Below are 17,087 nucleotides of genomic sequence, written 5' to 3'. Positions count from 1 at the left end.
TTCGGGACAAAGCGTCCGGGCGGCGTTTCCTTTGTGACACCGGCGCCCAACTGAGCGTCATACCCGCCTCCGAGCAGGACAGGCGGGACGCCGTTTGCAGCCCCTCTTTGGTCGCTGCTAATGACTCGGCCTTACGCACTTTCGGCCCGCGCGACGTCACCCTCTGCTTCGGCAGCCAGCGCTTTCAGTGGACCTTTGTGACCGCCTGCGTCCCCATGGCTTTGCTGGGCGCCGACTTCCTCTGCGCGCACGGGCTGCTGGTCGACGTCAAACGACGTCGCCTTGTCAACGCCGAGACCTTCAGCTCCCTGGCGTGCACGATGAGCAGCTCCGCGCCGACCGAACTGGCGTGCGCCCTCCCGACGGCGAATGAGTTCGCTCGCCTGCTCGCGGAATTCCCGGCCCTCACGCGGCCGACGTTTTCGGCCGTCGCGGTGTGGCATGGGATCGAGCACCACATACCCACTACGGGCCCGCCGGTCTACGCCAGGGCCCGCCGCCTCGACCCGGCCAAGCTCGCCATGGAAAAGGCCGAGTTCGACACGTTGGAGCACCTCGGCATCGTGCGGCGCTCCAATAGCGCGTGGGCCTCACCACTGCACATCGTGCCAAAGCCGGGGGGCGGATGGCGCCTGTGTGGCGACTACCGCCACCTCAACGACGCTACCACCCCCGACAGGTACCCGATCCCGCACATCCAGGACTTTTCCGCCCGTTTGGCGGGACGGGTCATATTTTCCAAAATTGACCTGATACGGGGATACCACCAGGTACCTGTCCGGGCGGCCGACGTCCCGAAGACGGCCGTCATCTCGCCGTTCGGCCTGTTCGAATTTTTGAGGATGCCGTTTGGCCTCAAGAACGCGGCCCAGGCATTCCAGCACTTAATGGATGGCGTGCTGCGCAACCTGCCATTTCTTTTCGTCTATCTCGACGACATCCTCGTCGCCAGCACGTCCCGCGCCGAGCACCTCCTCCACCTCCGAACACTGTTCGGTCGCCTCAGCGAGCACAGCTTAATTGTCAACCCAGCCAAATGCCACTTCGGCACGACGACCGTTGACTTTTTGGGCCACCGCATCACCAAGACCGGGGCCGTGCCGCTGCCGACCAAGGTCGAGGCCATCACCACGTTCCCGTGTCCCCGTTCCATCAAGGCCCTCCAAGAGTTCCTCGGCATGGTGAATTTTTATCACCGATTCGTGCCCCGCGCTGCTCAGCTCATGCGGCCCCTTTACGAGGCCCTCTGGGGCAAGCCGGCCCAGCATGACATCGTTTGGTCCGCGGCCATGGACACGGCCTTCGCTAGCGCAAAACGGGCCCTCGCCGACGCAACGCTGCTGGCTCACCCGGTGCTCAACGCGCCCATCGCCCTCACTACGGACGCCTCCAACTACGCGGTGGGCGCCGTCCATGAACAATGGGTGGACGGGGTTTGGCAGCCACTCGCTTTTTTCAGCCGGCAACTCCGGCCGAACGAGCTAAAATACAGCACGTTCGACCGCGAGCTGCTCGGTCTATTCCTGGCCGTTCGCCATTTCCGACACCTCCTGGAGGGCCGCCCGTTCACGGCTTTCGTCGACCACAAGCCGTTGGTCTATGCAATGGCCAAAGTCACGGAGCCGTGGTCGGCCCGCCAGCAGTGCCACCTCTCCGCCGTGTCGGAATTCACCACGGACATCCGGCACGTCGCCGGCAAAGGCAACGCCGTGGCCGACTGTCTTTCTCGGGCCAGCGCGAACGCGGTCCACCTCGGCGTGGACTTCGCGCTCATGGCGGCCGACCAGACCACCGACACCTCGGTGCAGGCCCTCCGGGCGGTGGACATGGGCCTCCGCCTGGCCGACATCCCCTTCGCGGGCACCGTCCTGCTCTGCGACGTCTCCCAGGGCCAGCCTCGCCCCATCGTGCCCGTTTCCTGGCAGCGCCGCATCTTCGCCTCCATCCACGGCCTTTCTCACCCGGGCCGGAAAGCTTCTCAGAAGCTGCTGTCGGCGCGTTTCATCTGGCACGGCCTTCGACGGAACGTCCGCGACTGGGCCAACGCCTGCACGGCCTGCCAGCGGGCCAAGGTCCACCGCCACACCCAGGCCCCGCCAGCAACTTTCACCGTGCCTGCACGGCGTTTCGACCACGTCCACGTGGACCTGGTGGGTCCCCTGCCCCCATCGCGGGGGTTCACCCACCTGCTCACCATGGTGGACAGGACCACCAGGTGGAGGGAGGCCGTGCCCCTCACCTCCACCACCACCGCCGACGTGGCGCAGGCGTTCATCGCCACCTGGGTCGCGCGCTTCGGCGCACCAGCGTACATCTCGTCCGACCGCGGCCCACAGTTCACGTCCGAACTTTGGGGCGTGGTCGCCCGCTCGTTGGGGGTCACGCTGCACCGCACCACGGCCTACCACCCCCAAGCCAACGGGTTGTGCGAGCGGTTTAACCGCTCCATGAAGGCTGCACTCATGGCCGGCCTTCAGGACGACGGTTGGACCGACCGGCTGCCGTGGGTCCTTTTGGGCCTCCGCACGGCCCCCAAGGAGGACCCCCGGGCGTCCGCCGCCGAGCTCGTCTACGGTCAGCCGCTCCGCGTCCCGGGCGAGTTCGTGCCCGACGCTACCAGTCCCTGGTCCGCCGCACACCAGCGCTCGGACCTCCAGGAGGCCGCCCGACGATTTGCCCCCGTGCCAACGTCCCGCCACGGTGGCCCCCAGTCCTACGTCCCCCCGGCGCTTCGCACAGCGGAGTACGTCTTTGTGCGTCATGACGTGCACCGGGGGCCACTCCGGCCGCCGTACGACGGGCCCTTCCGGGTCCTGCGACGGGGCGACAAGTCCTTCGTCGTCGACGTCGGCGGTCAGTCGGACCGGATCTCTGTGGACCGCCTCAAACCGGCGCACGTGGACGTCGACCGACCACCATGGTTGGCCCTTCCTCCACGGCGAGGCCGCCCCCCGTCCACAGTTCCCCCCGCTCGACCACCCACCACCAGATCGGACCCCCCCCCCCCCACGACCCTCCAGGGGTCGCTTCGGCCGGGTCATCCGGACCCCCCTTAAATTGACCCTGCCGGTGCAGGTCGATTCTGGAAGGGCGTGTGTAGCGGTTCCCGCTGAATGTACACAATCGCCTTGCACCTGCCAGGACACGGCCAGGGCGCGATCGCCATGCCGGGCTCGTCCGGACGGGCCCAGACGCGCCTCTCCTGGGCATGCCCGGACTCGCTGTTCCCGGGCACTCCCGAACCTCCCGGGCACGCCCGGTCTCGTCTTTTCCGGGCATGCCCGCTCTCGCCTTTCCAGGGCTTGCCCAGAGCGCCCGGGCACGCCCAGCCTCGACTTGCCAGGCCGCGTCCAGGACACCCGGGCATGTCCAGACTCGCCTTTCCAGGGCTCGCCCAGAGCGTCCGGGCATGCCCGCTCTCACCTTTCCAGGGCTCGCCCAGAGCGCCCGGGCACGCCCAGCCTCGACTTGCCAGGCCGCGTCCAGGACGCCCGGGCATGTCCAGACTCGCCTTTCCAGGACTCGCCCTTGACACCCGGGCATGCCCGGTCTCGGTTTTCCCGGGCAAACGCCCCGGCATAAATGTGTATATATATTGCTGCCCGATAAACGGGCTTGTGAGAATACCTGAGGTGTTTTGTTTCAATAAAGCAACTCGGACGAATTCCGTCTTTGGTCGCGTCAATTCTTTCGACTCGCGTTGGAGCGCAGCTCCTTCAGTGTAATGATAAGAGAGTCCGCTCTAAGTCTGGAAGGTCAGTGGTTTGAACCCGACCCCAGCCAAGTAATACCAATACCAATAACCAATACCAATAACCAATACCAATACCAATACCAATTAGACACCAATAACCAATAATAATAATGATAATAATAATAATAACCAATACCAATTAGACATGCTGCTTCCCTCCTTGTCACTCAGCATTGAAAAAGCATAGAGCACGGAAAAACAACTATAGGTTGGCAAACAGTGCACAGGCTTGATGGACTTAATGGCCTCTTCTTGCATTGAAGTTCCTGGTATGGGAACTCATACTATTTTAAAAAATTGAATGATAATTTAACCCATTGAGAGTCATTAAACAGACAGAGAAGCATATTTGAGGCTACATCATACATGTCGGCCATGTTTTAGCTCTCTATAGGATCAAAGGGTACTGCTTATCAGTATAGAACCCTACTATGTAGTACACAGTCATATATTACATGTAAATACAGGAAATGAGATCAAATCGCTCACCATAAAGTCATAATATGGCACGGTTTCAAAATCCAGGGGCATCGCAACTCGAAAAGACACGTCTGCTTTTCCTCGGGCTGCCCCTGGAATCACAAGGAAGTCCTTTGCGTTGTCCCCTGCCAATTGCAGTGAAAAGGCTGCATTGTCTGCCTGTAAGGTGTCATCAAGAATGGCAGGTGGGACTGCAGGTATAGAAACATCCTCGCATATGTGATTGGATAATGTTTAAGACTACACAATGCTTTGTTTTACCTTTGCACTTGCTTTTGTTTTATAATTGTCTTCATATGTGTAAATAAACGAACATCCTGTTTATATAAATAGCACACATGTTATTTTAAAAATTACGGTTGAAAGTTGCTTTCCTTCTCCCCATTTTTAAGCGGTTTTCTAAAGCCATCATCATGTGACTTATCTCTGTATAGGCTTCATTATATGTTTGAATGTCAAGGTAGGAAATGACCTGAGCTACACCACACACCTCATATTATTGAGTGAAATGAACAAATCAAAGATTGACAGAATTGAGCACCAGGTAGATAAAGATCCTGGCAGCAAATGTTATGAGCTCCATACAAAAAGGTAGTGTATAAGGAAAAATGTGCCTGGTGTTGGCGGTTAGGGTTCCGGCTTGGGATCCTCGGATCCTGGGTTTAAAAATCCCGATCGATCGCTGAATTAACGCCAGGGGGTTGACTCAGCCTGTCATCCTTCCGAGGTCGGCAAATTGAGTACCAGTTCACTGGTAATTCCCTGTGTGTCGCAAGAGGCGACTAACAGGGTTGGCGGCAGGAAGGGCATCCGGCCGTAGAACATTGCTTCAAAAAGGGGACCACGGTGCCCAAAAAGGCCAACCCCTGCTCTGCGGGGGAAAAATGGCCTCTAAAGGTGGTTCGTAAGGAAACAGGTACAGTAGGAGAGCATTTGGCACAGTACACCTGCACACATGTACATACCTATTAGGGAGCATGTACTGTATTTTTTACATTTGTAAATACTAGGGCATGCCCGTACTATATATATATCTAAAATTATATCCCCCCCCCTCTATTTACATGAAATGGTTTGGTCCATTCGCAAAGCCAAAGCGGACGGCTTGCGAGTACGGTGACAATCCCCCCCTCTATTTACATGCAATGGTTTGGTCCAAAGCGAACGGCTTGCGAGTACGGTGACAATCCCCCCCCTCTATTTACATGCAATGGTTTGGTCCAAAGCGAACGGCTTGCGGAGTTTGGTAAAGAAATCGCCATAGCTCGGTAACTACTTCTCCGATTAATTTAAAACCTTGAAAAGGCACATCCTCGGGTCCCCAGCAATATACCTGGCAAGTTTCAAGTATATCGGACCGGTAGTTGTCGAGAAACAGCGGTCGCATACAGACACACACACACACACAGAGATTACTGGAATTATAGATAGATGGTGAAAATTTAGAGCGTCCCTCCCTGCAAGCACCAAGTCAAATCCACCTCCTACCCACACTCCCCCTTCCTGAAATGAAGCGTTCCTTGCAACTTTCTCTGCTGCTTAACCCTCATCAATTGTTGAAGCTAAAGCCAAATGGAAAGTGTTTGTTTTCAAATAAATGCTGGCGGAGGTAATAATAATAATAACCACCGGAGGTGTGTAAAATAACATGTGTGCTAACACAAACGAAAGTGCCCCTTTACCAAGTTCTACAACAACGGCTATAGACAAATACATCATTTGGAGTTTTGTCATGGTACCACACCAAAGATATATTCTTTTCAAAAGGTGCCACCAAACCTTAAGGGTCCACAGATATGAGAAGCTTGGTGATCAATGCTAGTAGATGAGATGAGCAGTTTAATGTCTCCCGCAACCCCCACCCTATGTTGTTCTGCTCCTCTTTTCTTTATAAGGGGTGAGGTCCAATGGCACCAAACTCCGACCCTGCCATGGCCATGATACTCCTCCATTTCCCTCTGTCCTCAGCCAACTCGCTCCACCCTCCAACCACCCCCACCTCACTGATATCTCTCTTCACACAATCCTCCAATCTCAACCGCGGTCTGCCCCTTTTCCTCCTACCTTGCTCCCTCAACCCTCCGCTCTCTTCTCCATTCTTTCTTCCACCATCCGTACCAAATGTCCAGCCTATCTCAGCCGGCATTTCACCAAACTCCCCGTCAAGTTCATCCATTCTCCTTCTATCCACCCTCTTCACTTCCACAATCCTCCTGGCACAGTTGTTCTTACAAACCTGCAACCTCTGTTGTTGTCTCTCTGCCAGTGCCACCATCACCAGACAATAAAGGTAGGCTGGCGTTACACACGACATTAGAACCTTCCCTTTCAATCTCCTTGAAATCTTACTGTCTGCCATTAATCCCTCCAACCACCTCCACACCCCTCCCCTCCCTCCAACCCTCCCCTTCAAATCTTCCCCATCACCCCTCCCCTTCAAAACTTCCCCATCACGCCTCCCCTCCAAATATACCCCTTTGCCCCTCCCCTCCAAATCTTCCCCATCACCCATCTCTTTCAAAATTTCCCCCTTGCCCCTCCCCTCCAAATCTTCCCCATCACCCCTTCCCTCCAAATCTTCCCCATCACCCCTCCCCTTCAAAACTTCCCCATCACCCCTCCCCTCCAAATCTACCCCTTTGCCCCTCCCCTTCAAATCTTCCCCATCACCCCTTCCCTCCAAAACTTCCCCATCACACCTCCCCTCCAAAACTTCCCCATCACCCCTCCCCTCTAAATCTACCCCCTTGCCCCTCCCCTCCAAATCATCCCCATCACCCATCTCTTTCAAATCTTCCCCCTTGCCCCTCCCCTCTAAATCTTCCCCATCACCCATCCCTTTCAAATCTCCCCCCTTGCCCCTTCCCTCCTAAACTCCCCCCACACCCCTCCCTCCGAGACTCTCCCTCGCCCCTCCCCTCCTAGACTCCCCTCTCACCCCTCCTCAAAGCGTCCTCCCCACTTCTTTCCCCTTCCAACTTTCACCTTCATCTCCCTCAACCTTCTGCCTCACTCTTCCCCCTCCTCAAATAACACCTCACTGCGCCTCACCCAATCACCTTCAAACCTTTTGTCCGCCCCATTCTTCCTTTTCTCCAAGCTATTCTGTAATCTCTGACACACCTTCAACAGCTCTCCCTACCTCTTCCTCCTCTTCCACATCTTACCCTACCGCTCCCCCCCCCCCCCCCCCCACTGTTCTGTATGCGATGCTCCCCCTTCCTCTTCCTTAACAGTATGGACCTCAAACATGCGGGGCCTTCGCTCAAACTTGACTGATCTCTCCATACAGGTTGCTTCTGACAAACCAGATGTGATCTGCTTAACAGAAACTTTCCTCCCTCATGATGTCTCTGATTCCTTGGTATCTCTCCCAGGTTACTCCCTCCTCTGGTATGATAGACCTGAGCCTCGTCCTGGAGGTGGGGTTGCTATCTTTATAAAACAAATCTCTTCCTCACTCGCCCTGCTCTGCCCTCTCTCCACCTCACCCCCAGGAATACCTTTGGCTACGGCTTCCCCTTCGCTCCCACCTTTTGTTCATATGTGTGTTGTACCGTTCACCAAACAGTGATGACTCCATCTACATCTCGCTGTCTGATAATATGGACCAACTTCCATCTACCCATCCCAACTCTCTCTTCCTCATATGTGGTGATTTCAATTGTCACCATGCCAGTTGGCTGGGTGTGGGTACCTCTCTCACCAGCCATGGCTCTTCAGCAAAGGACTTCTGTGACTCACTGGGACTGACACAATCTGTCAATTTCCCGACCCGGATCTCAGTCAACGGAGCATCTCCTCTTCTGGACTTGGTTATGACTAACTTCCCTGAAAATGTCTGCTGCTCTTCTTCTGCTCCAATCGGCTCTTCAGATCATGTGCTTGTTAAAGTGGACATCTCTCTGACCATTCTCAGAGAGCCTCCTCAGTGTCGTCGAGTCTGGAATATCGCTCAGGCCAACTGGCACGGTCTTCAAGCAGCCATCAATCATCTGGACTGGTCTCCCATCTCTACCACCTCTGACATCAACTCATCCTGGGAATTCTTCCAAAGTAAATTGCTCTCTCTCATGCACAGTTTTGTCCCATCTCGTCTTCAGTTGTCATACCCTTCCTCCCGTCCATGGTACACAGATTCTTGTGGTGAGGCTATTGCCCAGAAACAACTTGCTTTCGTCTCCTGGAAAGCAAATCCAACGGAAGGAAATCTCATTTCCTTTCACAAAGCCCGAAACAAGTGTGTGTCCACCCTCAGGAGAGCCAGGAAAAAATATCTCTCTGTTCTCAGGACCGAATTCTCTTATCTGTCTCCCTCTTCCAAATCCTGGTGGCATCTGGTCAAATGAATGCCTCAACTCTGTGTTTGCCTCTAAATCTTGTGCACAAAACCCATCCCTCTCTGTACCCACCGTACCCAGTCGTACCCAGTTGCTCCTGGACTCTGTGTCCTTTCCTCCTGACAAGGTGGAAAAGTTTCTGTCAACCCTCGACTCTGATTCTGCAACTAGACCTGACGGCATCAGCCCACGGGTCCTAAAATCCTGTTCTTCCGCTCTTTCACTCCCTCTCTCTGTTCCCTTCACCCTCTCTTTTGCTCACGGTCATCTTCCATCTGCTTGGAAATCTGCCAACATCACCGCTTTGCACAAAAAAGGTGCAAAAACAGATCCCAGCAACTACAGACCAATCAGCCTTCTCCCAATTATCAGCAAAGTCATGGAATCCATCATTGCTTCAGATATGATATCTTTCCTCTTCTCCAATGGCTTGATCTCTGATCATCAATTTGGTTTCAGACCTGGACACTCCACTCTGGACATGCTGCTTCTGCTTTCTCAACAATGGATGGAGGTCCTCAATGCCAAACAGGAAATTAGAGCAGTCTCCCTTGACATTTCACGTGCCTTCGATACGGTCTGGCACCCCGCTCTGCTCACCAAACTCGCCTCTTTTGGTATCCATGGAAATCTCCAAACATGGCTGGCGGACTTCCTCTCTAGTCGTAGTCAACGTGTGGCCCTGAATGGGCTTCTCTCATCTCCTCTTCCTGTTCAGGCTGGAGTTCCCCAAGGCAGTGTTCTGGGCCCTGTGCTTTTTCTGGTCTTCATCAATGATCTCTCTGATTCTCTTGAAAATCCTCTCTATCTCTTTGCTGATGACTCTACTCTCTGTCGCGCCATTCTTCATCAGATTGGCAGTCTGCAGCCTCCTCACTCTCTGCAGACCTGGACAAAATCACAGACTGGGCAAACAAGTGGAACATGTCGTTCAATCCTGACAAATCTCACACTCTTACGATGTCTCTCCGAAAAGACCAACTGGACAACCCTCCCATCCACTTTCTGAATAATCCTCTCCAAGAAGTTCTGTCACTCAAGCTTTTGGGTCTCACTATCTGCCATGATCTTTCCTGGGAAAACCACATTTCAAATCTGGCCTCCAAAGCCAGTCGCTGACTGGGCATCCTCCATCGTGCGAAGTCCTTCCTTGGCAAACCTGAGCTCCTCACCACATACAAGGCTTTCATCCGCAGCTCAATGGAATACTGCTCTCCCCTCTGGGCTGGTGCTCCTGCCTCACACCTAGCTCGTCTTCACGCTGTTGAAACCAAAGCATTCAGAATCATTGGAATCTCCCGCGATGAAGCTAACTCCAAGGGCTTCTCACTCACTCACCACAGGCAGGTTGGTGGTCTTTCCGTCTTCTACCGACTCCTCTCTGGCCTTGCCCCCCCAGCTCTCTCTGGGCTCTGTCCCGCAAATATTCCTGCAGGTCACACAAGATCTGCCTGCAACCCTCTTATGGTTAAACTGCCAAAATCAAGACTCTCTGCTCACCTTCACTCCTTCATTCCTCTTTTCTCCCGCCTCTGGAACAAACTCCCTCACTCTCTTCAATCCCACTCCACCCTCCAGGTCTTTAAAACAGCTGTTCACCACCATCTCTTATCTTACCCCATCCAAAACCTTGATCTTTTCTAGCCCCGCTAATTTCACCCCAATTCCACTTTTTTGAAATACCAACTTCTGTCCTGGAAGTCTTTGGTGTTCTTGTGTTTTGTACTTCTCCCCCCCCCCCCCCCATTCCCACGCCGCCTCCCCCCGGGCCCTCTCCCTTCCACGCATCTCCCTGCTCTCGCATGTTGTGTTTGTGTGCTTCCCCATCTCTCCCCATCTTGTCTTCCGCTCCCTCTTTTTATATGTTTTGTTTGTCTTGTTGATTTGTTTGTGAGATAAATGTTCGCTCTTTACGAGCCTCGATTCAGTATACAAAAAAAAAACAAAAAAACAACACTTGCGCACACCTGAATAACTCCACACCTCCACACCACACCACACCACACTCCACTCCACACCTCTGCCCCTGACTTACCATCCCAGGTCACTGTTCCCCCCAGATACTCAAACCTATTTCCTTGTCTGATCTCCTTCCCCTCTAACCTCATATTCATTTATTTTCTCTGCTGCCCTACCCACATCACCTCCGTCTTCTCTGTGCTCATTTACAGCCCATGTTTCTCAAATGTCTCTTTCCTTCCATATGATGCAGCATTCTGTCGGCATTGCATCAGAGCAGCAGTCATCAAATTCATACTCGTCAAGGGTCAAAGCCAGGACCAGACAATGAAGAAATGATCAGATTAAAAAAAAAAGCGAAGATATCGTGAAGCCACAAATGGGAAGAAAATGAATAGTGAAATCATTCAATAGGAAGAATAATTATAAACAAAAAAAATATTTATTACACTGGACACAGAAAGGTGGCAAATTGAAAGGACAAATGTCAATGAACATCAATGAATATATGGTCAAAGGAGAGGCAGTTGGTGGAAGTGGACTGATGACATTAAACCGATATTATTATAACAATATCCATATGTAGGAAACTGTAAGGCATGCAATATGTAACAGCAATTCCATCATCTTTTGTACCCATAGCATGATCTACACCTTCAAACCATTCCAAGCTCAACACAATCACCCACCTCATACACATCCTACTCTGTAACAGCAGGTGATATCCTAAAAATATATTCCAACATGACATTCCTCGTCTTAAAATGCGATCTGATGGCAGTTCAATTTCAGTCTTACCAAGAAGCGTTAAATTTACTATTGAGCAATTTAAAGATCTGTAAAGTTATATTTTGCTCGGGAGATGCTGACTTTTCAATTTCAAAGTTAGGGTTAGGGTTACAACCCCGAAGACACTTCGAAGGTTATAACTACAATCTGACAAAGACTACAATACAAAACATTCGGTGGTTATTATTACCTCCGCCAGCCAAAGTGGATGGAGCTTATGTTTTCACCCCTGTCTGTCTGTCTGTGAACAAGATTTTTCAAAAAGTTGTAGACGGATTCGGACGAAATTTGGCAGAGAAGTAGTGTATGTGACAAGGACAAAATGATTAGATTTTGGTGAAGATCCGGATTCGGATCCGGCTAGTAGAATTTTAAAAGTGATTCTTCACCATTGGGAGATACAGTCGGGCTAAAACCGACATATAGCAGGATATCTCAAAAGGTTGCGGACGGATTTGGACGAAACTTGGTGGAGTGGTTGGGTGTGTGACGAGGACGAATCGATTCGGTTTTGGTGAAGATTTGAATATAGATTCGGATACGAGAATTATTTAATTTTAAGTGATTCTTCACCATTAAGAGATCAGGCGAAAAGCGATATATAACATATTTTTAAAAGTTATGGATGAGTTATGTCTAAACTTGGTGGACGAGTTGGGTAGGTGACAAGAACAAGCCGATTAGATTTTGGTTCATGTCCGAATCCAGATTTGGCCTATCAGTGGGAAACAAAACATAAACTGTTCAGCCTGGCGGAGGTAAGTGCTCTACCGAGTGCCATTCTAGTACATTATTGTTACCATTATCATTACCCTGGCAGAGCAGCCGAGGTTACTTTATATTTTTTACAGGGGGCTCAAACCCTCAATGTCCTGTGCCCCTCACATCACTCTCCCCACCGCATCCCCCAACCCAAACCACCACCATATCGTAGTTCGTTTGATGCTAAAGATTTGCACCGCTTTTACTGGCAATTTGTATTTACAACACTTTGAATGCGAATGATATGTCACGCTTACATCGTTTAAACAAAAACGAAGTGCGATTAAACAAAATAAATCGAACTTCATTGATGAATTGCGCCATTACACAGTATGTCTCATACATAAGTTGGAGAGCACATGCAGTCTGGTATTTATCTTAACTAAAGCAGAAGTAAAGGACTGAAGTAGACTGCAGCTCAACTTTCCTTAACTAAATCATCAGTCACCTGTACCAGCGAAGTAACATCTCCTGTCTTTATCTGCCCATAACACAGCAGTCGGGCTGTGTATTATTTTTTAATATTGTACTTGTTAAGATAATTATTATTGTACCTTTCAACTACAATTCTAACAAACGAGCAGGAACCGCAAAACATCCACGCAATGCAAAATGTGACTTCAAGTCCTCAACTCCCCCGCCCCTCACAAACCACAAGTCCTCAACCTTTCGCTTTCATCCTAAGGCTCCCCACTCCAAGCCTTTAAACCCCTACTCTTCCTCCCTACCACAACCTTCAACTCCCCTCCTTCCACCAAAGTCTCAACCCCCCCCCCCCCCCCCTCCAAACTCTGTCCCATCTTCGCTCGCCCCTCCAAACCCAACTCTGTCCTCCCCTCCTCATCCTACCCCAGCTCATAAAAACAAATGGGCATGCCGACATCCAAACATCAGAATATTGAATGCTTTCCCCTTCCCCATAATGCCATCACCGACATCACAGAAACCGCGATCGAAAGACCTCCAACATGTCATGGCCTGTCATGGCCGCCTGTACAATTCACAATACGGAGTGATATGCAGAAATCCCATGGAACTGCAACTGTCAAGTGACCATGACACCCAAACCAAATTATCTTCTTCCTGTTGTATATATACACATCATTAAAAGTAAATAATGACGGATGTTTTCTCTCACAATGTCGCGAGATTCCCAAAAGTCCTCAAAAATTCCATTTATAATGACATGGGTTTATGGTCCCTGGTCAAATCTCTTAAGAGAACATAGTTGGAAATATTGGTGAGGACTTGCATGACCTCCGAAGTGAAAGCACTCCTTAAGAGAATGCCACACTTATTTTGGAGGTGTAACAGCAACAGACCGCTGCCTCGATCGCTGAGGCCTATCTTCACAAGGCCCGTGATCGCTATCGGCTCAAAATCCTTTTAACTATCGTTTTGGTCATTTAACACTGAAGGTAAAACCTATAGGGAGGCATGGAGATTGTAAATATGATAGCTCCAAAGTTGTCTTTGACTTCGCATAAGAGTAAGCACCAACAAACTTCCGGATTGTTGGAAGTATGCAGAAGTGACACCAAAGTCACAAAGTCCAAAGTCACAATCACCGACTTTGTTGGAATTGAGACCAATTGCACAGACGAGCTACTTCGCAAAATTTGCGGAATCATTTATTGCAAAATGGCTCCTTGAGGACATTGAAAAAAAGATTGATCCTGATCAGTGGTGCAATCAAAGAAAGCTATCAACTTGTCATTATCTAATAGAAATGCTTCATCAGCTATATGAAAATGCTGATAATCCAACATCAATATCCACCATAGTTCTTACAGATTTTTCAAAAGCCTTCGATCGAATTGATCATAACGTTCTGGTTTGTAAATTGATTCACCTTGGAGTACGTGCATGTATTATCTCCTGGATTATTAGCTTTTTGGAATTCCGTCAGCAGTGCGTGAAATATAAGGGAACCAGATCAGGTATGAAAAATAGTCATGCAGGAGTACCAGAGGGTACAAAATTAGGTCCAATTTAGTTTTTGGTAATGATCAATGATGCATGTGAGGAAAGTCCCAGCCTGTATTTTAAATATGTGGATGATCTTACCCTTGTTGAAAGTTGGAAAGAGACTCAACTCAACTCAACAGTTGCAGAAATACTTACATACTTTTCAGAATTGGACATCTGATAATAACATGAAACTGAATGCGTTAAAATGTTACACAATGACAGTTTCCTTCACAAAGCAGCGAGTGCAACACCAAACACTCTTCATAAATAACACTCAGTTACCCAGTGTGCAATCAATCAAAGTGCTTGTAGTCAGGGCCCTTAGGGATATTTTGGGGCCGTTTGGTTCAAATTCTTCCAAAAGCACCAAATTTGGCCCAGATGTTGCCCATGCCATACTCTTTCGATTTTTGACGGGCGCCAAGACGGGTGCCCCCCCCCCCCCCGGGGGCCCCATATTGGCGAAATACTAAATGGCCGCCACCCGGATTAGAGGAAAATCAGTTAAATAACCAAAAGGGTTGGAATCATGTATGATACCACTTTTCAGGGGTTATCGAGGTCGAGGAATCCAATTATGATGTTATTTTGAAGATTTGAGGTCAAGGTCAACCCTCAAGGTCATCTTAAAGGTCATTTTTGAGTCAAACATGTCGGTTTTTGAGTTTTTTGTCAAGATTTACGCGAGGTTCACCATTTTATGTTTCTGGGTTGGGTAATCGAACTCTGACCTTATTTTTGACAATTAGAGGAAATATTTACATGTCTATTTCCTAATTTTCAGGCATATGCAGTTCATCAGTCTAATTACAAAGGTACGGATTTTGATGTTTTATGAACTGTATGCCATATCCTTGTGTTTAATTTTTGTGCGATCATGATCCGGGTTCATGTATACATGATTGTATACATGTCATAAATATGACGTCATAGGTCATGTGACCTGGCGGCCATATTGGATTTTATGAAAACCTTAAAAATGGATCCCTGCCTTCATTTTTCGATCGATTCATTTTGAACTTTGACCACTTATAGTACGCCATGTGATTGGATGCATATCCTAATTATGACGTCATAGGTCAGGTGACATGGCGGGATAGACCGGTATGGTCCCCGGATCATACCACCCTTGGCACCCGTCAAAAATCGAAAGAGTATGGCATGGGCAACATCTGCGCCAAATTTGATGCTTTGGAAGAATTTGAACCAAAATATCCCTAAGGGCCCTGACTATTGGTGTGACAATGCAGGAAAACTTGAAATGGGATGCTCATATAGGGGAAATGCTTAGAAGATATAATAGAAAGTTGTACATTTTATGTAATCTTAAATCGTATAATTTACCCATCTGTGACCTTGTGACAATTTATATTGGCTACATCAGACCGGTGTTGGAATATTGTGTACCTGTTTTAAATGCAGCCTTAACTAAAGCACAGGTGAACAATTTAGAACGGGTTCAAAAAAGAGCCTGCAAAATAATGTTAGGGCAACGTTACACATCTTACCATCTTGCTTTGGAAACATGTAAATAGAAAACCTTGGAGGAACGACGACATAAGTTGTGTAAAGATTTTGCATTTGCTATTGAAACCCATCATTTGCGTACAATGTGGTTACCTGCTATGAGACATATACCTTTTAATCTCAGGAAAGCACAAAAGTACTCACAGTACAAATGCAGAACAAAAATATTTCAAACAAGCACATTGCCATTTTTAATTGGTATTCTTAATAGTTTGTAATACTTAGTCACAATTCTCAGTTTTTTTTTTATTTTTAATTTTTTTTTCTTCTGTTTGTAACATGCCATGTTTGTTTTTTAATTATGCATTTTTTAATTATTTAATTATTTGAACCTTTTTTGACTTTATATATATACAGGGTGATTGAAAAGTAACTCCCTATTTTAAAATACTTATAATTTATTTCTTAACTACAATTTTTAAAAGAAATGGATATAAGAAGAAAGCGTATAGCATGAAGTTTTATTTAAAATTCGATATTGGCACCAAAATTCGCCACCAGCTTCTCAAGCCGCCCGGGAACCGCGTCAACTGATTTCACCAGGAACTCTTGTGGGATGGATGACATAACTTCTCGTATTCGCCCTTCAGGTTCTTCCAAAGTCGTTGGTTTGGTACAGTAGACTTGCTCTTTTACCCAACCCCAAAGAAAAAAGTCACATGGTGTTAAGTCAGGGCTCCTGGCTGGCCACTCATACGGACCACGAGAACCCATCCATCTCCCAGGGAAGTGGGCATTCAGCCATTCACGAACAACAATAGCAAAATGTGGAGGAGCGCCATCTTGCATGAAAATCAAATCTTCAACATTCTCCGAAGCACTGATAATTGGCCAGATTTCATCTTGCAGCATGGTGAGGTGCCTTTTGGCATTCATGGTATCGCGAAGAATGAAGGGACCTACAATCCTTTCCGAAGTCATTCCACACCACACCGTTACCTTGGGCCGATATTGCGTTTTTTCAGAAATAACACGAGGATCTTCTCCTGCCCAGTAATAGCAGTTGTGACGGTTCACAAACCCACCGATGTGAAATACCGCTTCATCAGACCAGAGGATATTTTTAAAGAGATCAGACCAATCTTCATACCAAGCCAGCATCACCTCCCCAAACTCCATGCGAATGTCGCAGTCTTCAGCAGAGAGTGCTTGACAGTAGTGCGGCTTCCAAGCATGCCATTTAAGCTCCTTTTTGAGCACAGTTCTTACTGTGTGAAAGGAGAGCCCACGTTCCCTTGCTACTTGTCGAATTGACTTTCTTGGGCTATGTGTAAACATTTCTTGAACAGCTTGCACTGTCTCCGGGTCACTGGACCTGGAAGGGCGACCGCTTCTTCGAGTATCAGATACAGATCCTGTAGCCATGAGTTTTGCATGACAATTCTTGATCGTCTTTGCCTCAACTTGAGCATGTGCTCCTTTAATGGTCCTCCACCATCTTTGCACTTGAACAACGGATTTCCAAACTTCGTAACGTGCCGCTAGCTGGGCACGCTCCTGCAGGG

The 17,087-nt window shown here is 49.3% G+C and overlaps 1 protein-coding gene across 1 annotated transcript in view; it reads right to left on the bottom strand.

The window, feature by feature from the left end:
• LOC137416665 (cadherin-23) overlaps positions 1-17,087 on the bottom strand; it is a 311,457-nt gene that overhangs the window by 178,172 nt on the left and 116,198 nt on the right. Inside the window, exons 15-16 of the mRNA XM_078783975.1 lie at positions 5,917-5,922; positions 4,244-4,393 (exon numbers count right to left, since the gene is read on the bottom strand). Coding sequence (XP_078640101.1) covers positions 4,244-4,393; positions 5,917-5,922 — 156 coding nt within the window. The remainder of the gene's footprint in view (positions 1-4,243; positions 4,394-5,916; positions 5,923-17,087) is intronic.

Source organism: Myxine glutinosa, chromosome 8 (assembly GCF_964187855.1).
Source record: "Myxine glutinosa chromosome 8, kmMyxGlut1.1, whole genome shotgun sequence".
Classification (NCBI taxonomy): Eukaryota; Metazoa; Chordata; class Myxini; order Myxiniformes; family Myxinidae; genus Myxine; species Myxine glutinosa.
This window is presented reverse-complemented; position numbering and strand designations above follow the sequence as displayed.